This window comes from Cotesia glomerata, linkage group LG2, assembly GCF_020080835.1.
Source record: "Cotesia glomerata isolate CgM1 linkage group LG2, MPM_Cglom_v2.3, whole genome shotgun sequence".
Lineage (NCBI taxonomy): Eukaryota > Metazoa > Arthropoda > Insecta > Hymenoptera > Braconidae > Cotesia > Cotesia glomerata.
The window spans coordinates 14,013,340-14,024,955 of record NC_058159.1 but is presented as its reverse complement, the minus strand read 5'-3'; the positions used below and the strand labels follow the sequence as shown (position 1 = coordinate 14,024,955).

At 31.5% G+C, this 11,616-nt stretch overlaps 3 protein-coding genes across 3 annotated transcripts; 1 reads left to right on the top strand and 2 right to left on the bottom strand.

Moving 5' to 3' along the window:
- Positions 1-240: 240 nt before the first annotated feature.
- On the top strand, positions 241-2,397 carry LOC123260048 (ATP-dependent DNA helicase pif1-like). The gene is made up of 2 exons (XM_044720979.1): positions 241-444; positions 647-2,397. The coding sequence occupies exon 2, from the start codon at positions 1,290-1,292 to the stop codon at positions 2,091-2,093; it is 804 nt and encodes a 267-aa protein (XP_044576914.1). The 5' UTR covers positions 241-444; positions 647-1,289; the 3' UTR covers positions 2,094-2,397.
- A 287-nt stretch (positions 2,398-2,684) lies between these two features.
- On the bottom strand, positions 2,685-3,947 carry LOC123260044. The gene is made up of 2 exons (XM_044720974.1): positions 2,967-3,947; positions 2,685-2,864 (listed from the first exon to the last, which is right to left on the bottom strand). Exons 1-2 carry the CDS (start codon positions 3,931-3,933, stop codon positions 2,719-2,721), a joined length of 1,113 nt encoding a protein of 370 aa, XP_044576909.1. The 5' UTR covers positions 3,934-3,947; the 3' UTR covers positions 2,685-2,718.
- Positions 3,948-8,339: 4,392 nt separating this feature from the next.
- On the bottom strand, positions 8,340-10,804 carry LOC123260042. The gene is made up of 3 exons (XM_044720972.1): positions 10,031-10,804; positions 9,596-9,730; positions 8,340-9,366 (listed from the first exon to the last, which is right to left on the bottom strand). The coding sequence occupies exons 1-3, from the start codon at positions 10,271-10,273 to the stop codon at positions 8,416-8,418; spliced, it is 1,329 nt and encodes a 442-aa protein (XP_044576907.1). The 5' UTR covers positions 10,274-10,804; the 3' UTR covers positions 8,340-8,415.
- Between the last annotated feature and the right edge of the window lie 812 nt (positions 10,805-11,616).

Below are 11,616 nucleotides of genomic sequence, written 5' to 3'. Positions count from 1 at the left end.
TGCTGTATTAGTGTTACCTGATATATTAGTGTTACCAATCTTAGATTCTTAAATTTGCCGCGCCTTTACTGGTGAGTGAAAAGCCACACTATACCGGTCTCACTTCTAAGTAAACAGCACGGAGTAGGGACGAGACTGAAGCTGGTCTCCTGTTTCACTCACACAATAAGACTTCTCTCACTCCCTACACATTTTCGGCTATCATTATTGTTTATGTATCAAGTGTAGTAGTAACGTTTACAATTATCATATTGTTATCTCAGTGTAACTCTCATATTAACTATTAATTATTACTATTTTATTCATAATAATAAAATTATTAATTTTAAGTGTATTTGGCACGATTAGTTCAGTTAATCAAGTTTTAGTTATGCAAGTGATTTACATGACCTTAAAAGAACTCAACATGTGTCACGAGCTCCCACCGACAACGGCTATTGTGTTGTAAGTATACTTTTTTTATATAATTATTTGATATAATTACGACAAAATAATTTTTTATTAAAATTCAATTTTTTACCACTTTTGTTTCAAATTTTTTTTCATAAAACTAATATTTTCGCTATAATCCTGGCCCTAATTATAACTATAACGTTTTCCATCATTAAGTAATTTCATTAATTCTATTAATATGTGTTTTGTACAGTGAGCAATGCCAAGAAAACGCAAAGGGGCTGATTTGAGCCGTAATACAAGTAGGTCCAGAAGTATTAGAGATAAAAAATCCCAAAGAACCGAAGAGCAAATCCAGCAAAAAAATGTTGATGCACGTGTGAGGATGGAGCAATTGCGTCAAGAACAATCAAAAGATACACGATCTGAGCGCAATGAAGTTATAAGATTAGAACAACGACAATCACGCCGTTTCACGGTTAATAGACGCAGAACAAATGACCAACAACGCCAACAGGTACATCGTGCATTTACATCTGATTCATTTTTGCGTCTAGCATTCCAGTATGCTATGGATAAGGAATGTCCGCATTGTCATGCTCTCAAATTAAAAAATGAGCCACCTGGGATGTGTTGCGCGTCAGGAAAAGTAAAACTACCTGAAATTGAAACACCACCTGAACCATTGAACGGTTTACTTATCGGCACAGATCCAGACTCTAACGTATTCCTGAAGTCAATTTGAACATTCAATTCATGCTTTCAAATGACATCGTTTGGAGCAACAGAAATAGTTCGAAATACTAATGCTTATGGTCAACAATACAATTAAAAAACAATCGTCCATAGCCACCGTGCTGAAACAGTGTAAAATTATCATCTAGGATGAATGTACCATGGTACACAAACATTTGCTTGAGGCGTTGAACAGGACATTGAAAGATATTAAAAACAACGACAAACTATTCAATGGCACTCTGTTAGTCCTTTTAGGTGACTTCAGACAAGCACTTTCCGTCATTCCACGTTCAACATGCGCTGAAGAAATCAACGCCTGCTCAAAATCATCGAAATTGAGGCGTAATATTGAAATAGTACAGCTGAAAGTAAATATGCGCGTTCAAATGCTGCAAGATCCATCCGCTGAAACATTCTTGAAACAACTCTTAGATATCGGCGATGGAAAAGTTACTATAGCTGAAACTGGGTTCATAAAATTAGCGAATAATTTCTGCACAATCATTGATTCGCAAGATGCTCTCATTGAACAAATATATCCCGATGTGCACACACAGTACATAAATCATGAGTGGCTTGCAGAAAGAGCTATTTTAGCAGCAAAAAATGCAGACATTGACAATTTAAATTTGAAGATACAACAGTTGTTGCCAGGGAACTTGGTATCATATAAATCTATTGATACAGTTTGCGATGCCAGCGAGGCTGTCAATTTTCCCACAGAATTTTTGAACTCACTGGATTTGCCAGGCATGCCACCGCATAATTTACAATTGAAGGTTGGATCTCCAATTATCTTGCTTCGTAATTTAAAGTTGCCACGGATGTGCAACGGTAAGCGATTAGTCATTCGAAAATTGATGAAAAACGTTATCGAAGCAAGCATTTTTAATGGTAAGTTCAAAGGTGAAAATATATTAATACCACGGATTTCTATCATACCTAAAGATGTGCCAATTTAATTCAAACGAATTCAGTTTCCAATTAAATTGGCATTTGCAATGACAATCAACAAATTCCAAGGCCAAACGATGTCTATTTATGGCTTAAATTTGAGCAAACTATGTTTTTCACACGGGCAATTGTACGGAGCATGCTCTTGAGTAGGTAAACCATCCAGTTTGTTTTTGTTCGCTAAAGATGGGCTAACAAAAAATATTGTTCACGATATAGCATTAAGAGATTGATTTTGTTTGTAAGTGTTACTGTCGTAATTAATAAGTGATATGTAATTTTAAGAAATAAACTATAATAACTTGAAAATAATATTGTTTGACGTTTGTTATTTTTATAATTCCTTATCGTTCATAGCGCTCCATGCCTATTTCACGCATATACCACATACTTACACACTTATTATAAGTAAGTTACTTTTTGTCTACACTAGAATTTATCTAGAAACTAGAAATAATTTATACGGCAAAACAACGTTTGCTGGGTCAGCTAGTATATATATATATATATATATATATATATATATATATATATATATATATATATATATATATTGTTGACAATAGCGTCTCGCAAGTGAATGTACTCTTCCACACGTAGCTTGAGTTGATTATATCGTAAGTATCGTAGTCGTTAACCTTCTATCTTCGCGTACATGTCGACCATGAATTGTTGACAAAGCTCTCGAAATCGTAGAATGACGTTATCCAGCCCGCGTCTAATCATCAATCTATACGCATAATAATCCTTCGAGCTAACGTTCTTGTTTGTTTTGGCTCCTGTAATAATATATTCATAAATATTAATATAAGTTAATTGCGTTTCATAATTTAATTGTTTTGATAAAAGTGTAATAATCAAATTCATAATAAATGAAGTACCTGATACGGGATCTCGTTGTTTAATATTTATGCTATATCCGTCTTGTCCCTTCCAGAAGATTCGCGTATATTGGAGAGCGTCATATGAACGGTGTGTATCAGCAATGAACTGAAGATTATTATTTCTCCTACGAATCACAATTTCTCGTGCACCTGTACGATCGCCAACCATGATTCCAGCAACGTCGTCAGCAACAAGTGCATTGAATCTACGAATGTGTTCTCCAGCTGGTGTTTTATCAGGATTAATAACAATAGCGTGAATAACGCTTTCTAATTTGTGCATGTGGGATTTGAATATTTTCAACAATTCATTATGCTCATTCAATAGAGCATCCAGCTCGCTGACGATGTGTCTAGCAAAGAATGAATCAAGGTTATTGTAGCCACAACGTGCATCCACCCGATTGGCTAGTGCGCTTCCGGAGTCCTCGCCGCCCATAAAGTAGATTTGTAAAAATTTATGTGGTTCGTTTGGCATTGGCAGCAATGAGCCTATTTTATGATAAACTTCGCCTCTGATTTTAAATGTAGAATTGTATTGTTGACCACTTGCATTAGTATTTTGAACTTTTTTTGTTGCTCCGAACGATGTCATTTGAAAGCATGAGTTGAATCGTCGAATGGACTTCCGGAACACGTTAGAATCTGAATCTGTGCCGATAAGCAAACCGTACAATGGTTCCGGTGGTGTTTCAATTACAGGTAGTTGTACCTTCCCTGATGCACAACACATCCCGGCTGGTTCATTTTTGAATTTCAAAGCATGACAATACGGGCATCCTTTGTCCATAGCACTAATTACTACTTTTGAATGAGCATAATATTCAATATCGGGCTCATAATGCAATGCTAGACGCAGAAATGATGTAGTTACAAATGCTCGATGTGCCTGTTGGCGTTGTTGGTCATTCGCTCTGCGTCTATTGACAGTAAAACGGTGTGATTGTCGTTGTTCTAATCTCATGACTTCATTGCGTTCAGCTCACACGCGCTCCAGTATTTTCTTCCTGAACTTGTTCTTCGGTTCTTTGGGCTCTTCTATTTCGAATGCTTCTAGATTTATTTGTATCACGGCTCAAATTGGCCCCTTTGCGTTTTGTTGGCATTGTTCACTGTACAATACAAAACACACATGAATAGAACTGATTGAATTATTTAATTATTATATTCAATTATTATATTAATCATTTATTTTATCTTTGATTACATTAAATATACATGTAAAAATTAGATAGTTTTACGAAAGCGAAAAATTTTATGTTTCTTAATTATATCGAAAATACATATTGGAGAAATAGTGAAAAAAAAAATTCTGTTGATGTCAAAGCTCTCATAAGTAAACACAAAAAAAATTTTCCCAATTGTAATAAAAATCTAACTTTCACCGAATTCGTTTTTCACCATTCTCATCAATACTTTCGTTATAAATAAGAAAGAATAATTTTTGATTTTATAATAAACGTAAAAAATAATTTATGCTTACAACTCAATAGCCGTTGTTTGCGGGAACTCCTGACACGTGTTGAGTATTTTAGACGTTATATAAGTCACTTAATCAACTGATCGTGCGATTTACACTTAAAATTAATGATTTTATTAATTATTGATAATTAATTATGTTCAATAATATTAGTTATTAATAAATAAATAATAAAGTTACTCGAGAATATATTTGATATGAGAGTTACACTGAGATAGTAAAAATGTTTAACTACTACGCTTGAAGCATAAACACTAATAATAGCTGAAAACTGTAGAGGTAACATCCCTACTCCGTGCTGTTTACAGGGTGAGAAGTGACACCGGTAGACACATGGAGGGGATAACCTACCAAGTGATAATAATTGATGTTATCGAGCGGGATAGAAAATGAAAAAATTATGAAAATGACTATTAAAAAGCAAGGGTTGGTAATAAAAAAGTGCAAATTTAGAGTTTTATGTATTTTTTAATGCCACATAATAAAAAAATAAAAAAAAAAAATTTTATCAAAAAAATAAAAAAAAAATTTTTAGGGTGAACGCCCCTTATCACTTAGAGGTTAGAAAAATAGATAGTAGCCGATTCTCAGGCTTACTGAATATACATAAAAAATTTCATGAGAATCGATCAAGCCGTTTCGAAGGAGTATGGGAACGAACATTGTGACACGAGAATTTTATATATTAGATATATATCGGATATAACGCGGCTTGTCACGACGATAGCGTCGCCAATTTACTACGGATCTCTACTAAACTCGACATACTTATTCTATAGATAAATACTAAAATTAAGTTTGAAGATGAGCTTAATCGATTAAGTAATTTAGAAATACCAGGATTTTAAAATTTTGAAAATCATAAAAAGTCATATTTCTTCACTTTCTTACTCGAATAATTTTTGAATGGGATAATTTATTGAAATTCTGTAAAATGTATCTGAAAGCTCTTTAAATAAGCTCAAATTTTATTGATAAGCTCTCAGCTCTGGACCGGTTCCAGGAACCGTGATAATAACCTAGTGGTGCCCTTTTTGTAACTGGTTTAGATTTCATGTTGTTCATTTTATTGTTTTATTCAAATTAAATTAAGGGGCCAATTGAGCAGCTGATAAAACTGTATCAAACTAGTTAGAAATAGTTAACTCCCAAAACTGTAGGATCAGACAGATTAAAAATTTTTTCATATCTTCGGAAGAAAGTTGTTTTGTTTATTCCCTCAAGCAACTTAATATCATACTAAGCGAAGATTTCTTACTAAAATTTATTTAAATTGAAAGGGGATAATTCCATTTATCGAAATATTTATTTTATATTTAGCACTGTTCGATTTTTGTTATTTTTTTCCAGCACTAGTAACTGTAGTTGTGGGAGAAGAAAGTCAAGATCTTCATCCAACAAAGAAGTATGATGATGTTGAAAACGTCCGACAACTTGAACTTAAACTGAGTAAACCTACGAAGGGTTTGTTGATGGGAAAAAAATCATTTGATGACGGACTTTTAATCCATTCCAACCTTCGAAAAATTAGAGAGTCAGAGGTACCAAAAACTATCTAATTAATTTTAACATTTTATACTTGTTCTAAATATTTATCGAGTCTAGGAATTATTTCTACATATAATCGGTCCGTTCCTATTCGTATTTCATAATTTCAAAAATACGGTCTCAATACTGGGACTTTTTTTAGTTAATCTCTGGCACCGATATCTTGAACACTATTTATGTGACAAAATGTTTTTTATTACGAAAAAAAAGCTAACTCCTATTCTTTCCCGCTTCACAGCATTATTTATATTTGTAAAAATGTTTGCCGTAAGATGGACGGTGTGGCTTAATGTATATAGAATAAGCGAAAGGAAATTTAGTATAGACCGGATAGCTCAAATGGTAGAGTAGCCGACATGTCTTCGGAAGGTTCTGGGTTCGAATCCCAGTCCGAGCTATCTAATAATTTTTTCTCGCATATTCTATAAACTCACATTAATATTATCCTCTCCACATTCCGTTCTCAATCCTTTCCTACCAATATCCTGTTACGTGAATGTGGAACGCTTCACGTAATAATTACCGTAACTCCTATTATTTCCCGCTTCACAGCATTATTTATATTTATACACGAAAAATCGTGAAGCGTTCCACATTTTTATAAATATATACATTTATATTTTATTATAAAAAATTTAATTTATTATTCTAAATAATATTTCATTTTAATTATTACTATAATGTTTTTATTTGGGTCACTCCACGTCGAATCGACTAATAGTTGGACTCGACCCCTTTCGATTTGGACAAATTTTGGTCAGAGGTTTTCTTTTATCTTATAACGAAGTTCTGCCAAAGGAAAAAAATTAAAAAAATTTTTTTCAAAAGTTATGCAAAATCCAAAATTTTACTATTTTCCATATTTTTTAAACTTATATTTTAAAAATCTCGAAAACTATTGCAATTAAAAAAATCGCATTGAGTAAGTTTCAAAGGGAATACTTGGGGCTATAAAAAAAAAATTTCCGAAAACGAATTTTAAAAAATCTCCAATTTGTGAAATTTTGAATTTTTGAAAATTTTCAAAATTGACAGTCGACAATAAATTTTTGGCTCAAATTTTTTTGTGTACTAACTTGTACCAATCTTAAAAGATCCTGAAATTTTTGGAACTGTTTTTTGTTTTTTCAAAAATATGAATTTTTGAAATTTGTTAAAAAAAAATTTTTTTCTTAAATTTTTTTTTTTTTTATCCTAACTGAGTTTGGCAAATCGCGTAATTTTGATATTTTGAACAGTTAAAATTTCATTTAGTAGCATAATGATGAGAAAAAAAAACATTAATTCTATTTGTTTATTATTGGTTATTCGAAATTGTCATGCTGCTATTCCCATTTCAAGTGATGTGATGAGAGTAAAAAGCTTATCCTCATCTGAGGAAGGAGAGGATTTTCGGTTAAAAAATACAGATATCTACTAGTCTAAGATCCGAATCTAAATCGAAATGTACCGGTTTGATAAGAGAATCAAATTAATTTTATAATAAATTTCATATATTAGAAAATAAATTAAAAATGGGTAGGCAGCAGAAATCCTGGACAGAATATTTTTAATTATTTTTTGAAAAATGATTTTTTATAAAATTTTGCAATATTAAGATAATAATAAAATTTTATGCTGGACTTAAAGTATAGAACATGTAGAATGTGCAAACGTAGGGTAGACTATTATTTACCTGGACGAACTACTGGGTAGGCAGGTATAAACAGGTATGTCAATACTAGTTACTCTCACTAGATTCGATAATAGAAAAAAATTTATATCAGCATAAGCGCTGTTTTATTCTGAACACGATGATATAGGGTTGACTGCAAAAAATTCGGTCCTAATAGGGGTTTACAAATTTTAAAAATTTTAATTTCAACGCGTCCGGAAATGAGTGACAGAGAGATCCGAGGTAAGTATACTGTGTGATAATAAAGGACCGAACATTGCTGTTGTGCCAGATGGGATCGTGAATATAAGAAAGTGCGCATGCTCGGTATGTAAACTTTATAGAGAGTTGAGCCCAAGCGGCACAAATTTGTTTTTGTTAATGTTTTGTTAAATTTAAGTTAAAATTATAAATTTCCGACTTCTTGTTAAAGAAAATCTCCCAAAAGTCAACATTTTTTGTGATGCTTGGAAGGTACCTCTGCTATCCTCCATATTGTAAACAGTACATGTTATTTTGGAGCAACTGACATTTGAATTCAGTATGCGTTATTTCGGAGCAACTGAAAAAATGTTGCTAACAAATTAATTAATTAAATACATAACAATTTAATATATTTAATATCATACAAAAATATTAAATAATATAACATAAATTAAACAAATAAATATATGTATATGTACGCTGATAAACGGTTCTTTTTTATAGTTAAAAATATATGTTAAGTTATAACAAATAATTTATTAGAGACCACTTTTTAGTTCTTAATAGTGTTTATAGTTCTTAAAAGACCACTTTAAGTTCTTAGAGTTAGTTAAAGACTTCATTGCCAGTCCAAGAGTTAAGTTTTTCGCCGGCTTACATTTTCCCTTGGTAACAGCGTATATTATGTCACTACATATTGATGTTATTTTTGGTGTAGTTAAATCAGCATTTTCCTCACAAAAGTTTGGCCCACATACGAGATTTCGTATAAAATTAAATAACTCCTGAGGAATTTCGCATTCTCCTCTTATGATATCATCAGCAGTTAAACGTCTAGGAAGAGGATGAGAATCAATGTTCTTAATACAACTTCTCAAATCGTATGCAACATCTTCAAATTTGTGCTTTTCTTTGCTTTCCAACAATTTGATATTATTTGCCATAATAGGGATATCAATGTCCGTCTTGTAGATAATTTTTTGATGACGTGGGCCAGTAGATGCTTCAATAGTAACACGATCACCAAAGATTTTTTCTATTTTTTTCTGCAACATTTTAGGTCGATAATCTTTGATAAAATCAAAATCTATTTCACAATCTCCAAACTCCAATAACAAAGCCTGGTATCTTCGAAAGAGTTGAACGAAATACATTACTTTGTTATTGTCAATGACCTCTTCTACAATGAAAGTTTTTAACGATTCAAAAGCCAATTTGTGTATATTACGATATTTCTGGTTAATTGAATCGTTTTGTTCCTGAGTGGACCGTTTTTCTTTAGTCAAATGAAATGCGTAGCAAGACTGATGATAAGCAATAGCTTGGTTTTCAAGTTTTGACAAAATTTGTGAATCATCAGTCTTTTTAGCTATTTGTTTTATTTTTTGAGTAACTTGGTCAGTTTGAGGACATGTGAGATTTTGTTTCTTCTTCCCGACATTTTTTCTTACGCTATTGCAAAATAAGCATGTACTTATATTGGACGACGATGCTGTTGATGTTGACGCACCCTAAAACAATAAATTTCATTATATAAATAGAAATTCACTGGAGAAAAATGGTTTTCAGTGTAAACAATTAATTGATCAAGAATTCATTTAATATTTCTTTAATTTTTATCATCTTAAACAAAAACCTGATCATAAATTATGTATCTATATATTTTTATTAAATTTTTAAAAAATATTCTCTTCTTTTTTGTTGGCTCTAATTTAAATAAAAACCAAAATATTTTCCTACCTCATCCAAATCCGTAGGAGTGTGCGATGTGACATCAGTATTATTTTCTTCATCCTCAGTTACCGCTTTACTAGAATGAACACTAGAATCTAGACATTCTGTGCCTTCATCAGCTATTGAAGTATTGACATGTTCCTAGAAGCAATTTTTTATATTTAATGTTAATCTTTAAAATTTCATTATTATAAAAAACTTTGTTTACATCAATAATATTTTTTTTGTCTTATTTTCTTCGGAAAAATAAAAAAAAAATTATAAAAACGTAAAAAGGTAGAAATTGAAAAATAAAAAAAAAAAAAAAAAACAGGTGAGATCTTTCAAAAAAATTATTTTTCAAATTATTTATTTGATAACAACGAATTCAACGAACGTTAAATTGTGCTATTTCGAATTCTATTAAATAATAATTGAAAGAATCATATATTATGTACTTACTGAATACTCTGTAAGAAAATTTTTATAATCTTCATGGTATTTACTTTGTAAAGCAGTTATTTTTTTGTAACACGTGGTATGGTAACCAACAAAATCGAGTGCTGCTTTAGTTAGTTCAACTTCTTGATATTTAAAGTTTTTCTTTTTACGAAAAGCTAGCTTTGACGAACAATTTTTAAAAGTTTCATCTGTAAAATAAATTAAAGAATCGTCCAAGCCACACAAAAAACACTTTTTAGCCATTTTTTATCACAACGATACAGAACAACACGTGTTTACGACGCGAAATAAGCTACTCCAAAATAACACGTACTGTTTACAATATGGAGAATAGCAGAGGTACCTCTACTCTCTATAAAGTTTACATACCGAGCATGCGCACTTTCTTATATTCACGATCCCATCTGGCACAACAGCAATGTTCGGTCCTTTATTATCACACAGTATACTTACCTCGGATCTCTCTGTCACTCATTTCCGGACGCGTTGAAATTAAAATTTTTAAAATTTGTAAACCCCTATTAGGACCGAATTTTTTGCAGTCAACCCTATATCATCGTGTTCAGAATAAAACAGCGCTTATGCTGATATAAATTTTTTTCTATTATCGAATCTAGTGAGAGTAACTAGTATTGACATACCTGTTTATACCTGCCTACCCAGTAGTTCGTCCAGGTAAATAATAGTCTACCCTACGTTTGCACATTCTACATGTTCTATACTTTAAGTCCAGCATAAAATTTTATTATTATCTTAATATTGCAAAATTTTATAAAAAATCATTTTTCAAAAAATAATTAAAAATATTCTGTCCAGGATTTCTGCTGCCTACCCATTTTTAATTTATTTTCTAATATATGAAATTTATTATAAAATTAATTTGATTCTCTTATCAAACCGGTACGTTTCGATTTAGATTCGGATCTTCTACTATACGAGTTCGTTGAAGAACCAGATATAAAAAGTAGGTAAAAAAACGGAAATTTCTGTGTTAGAACTTTGTCTATATTAAGTTTGGATTTAAAGATTGAAGTCATATTAACATTTTTCAGGTTAAGGAGAAGAAAAGGAGCAAGAACAGTAAAAGAAGAATTAAAGAAAAAAAAACTTTCGTTACAGAATGTAAAGTGAACTTACACTTGAAATGCCCTATTAAATAAATGAATAACCAATAATAAACAAATACAATTAATGTTTTTTTTCTCATCATTATGCCACTAAATGAAATTTCAACTGTTCAAAATATCAAAATTACGCGATTTGCCAAATTCAATTAGGATAAAAAAAAAATTTAGTAAAACGGTTCACCCTAAAGGCTATCCCTGCAACTTCCCGCTAATTCCATACCTAGAAGTTTCATAGAACACTACTTTTGGAATTTTCAAACCGTAATAACTTTTGAATAGATCAACCAATTTTCACGCGGTTGACGGCATTCGACGCAGTTTCATCAGCCTCATAAAGAACTCTCAAGTTTTAATTGATCGAACCAAAAATTTCGAAGTAATTTCGAAAAAACACTTTTTTCGGTTTTCTCTCATTCACGATATCTCTCGAACGAATTTACCGATTTCGACCAGCTTGGT

Excerpts from the sequence above, each read along its gene's own strand:
- LOC123260042 (XM_044720972.1), bottom strand. The coding sequence starts at position 10,273 with ATGGCTAAAAAGTGTTTTTTGTGTGGCTTGGACGATTCTTTAATTTAT. Across the intron at positions 9,731-10,030 it reads ATTTTCTTACAGAGTATTCA|GAACATGTCAATACTTCAAT; the intron begins GTAAGTACATAA and ends AATTGCTTCTAG. Across the intron at positions 9,367-9,595 it reads CTCCTACGGATTTGGATGAG|GGTGCGTCAACATCAACAGC; the intron begins GTAGGAAAATAT and ends TTATTGTTTTAG.
- LOC123260048 (XM_044720979.1), top strand. The coding sequence starts at position 1,290 with ATGGTACACAAACATTTGCTTGAGGCGTTGAACAGGACATTGAAAGAT.
- LOC123260044 (XM_044720974.1), bottom strand. The coding sequence starts at position 3,933 with ATGAGATTAGAACAACGACAATCACACCGTTTTACTGTCAATAGACGC. Across the intron at positions 2,865-2,966 it reads ACAACGAGATCCCGTATCAG|GAGCCAAAACAAACAAGAAC; the intron begins GTACTTCATTTA and ends ATATTATTACAG.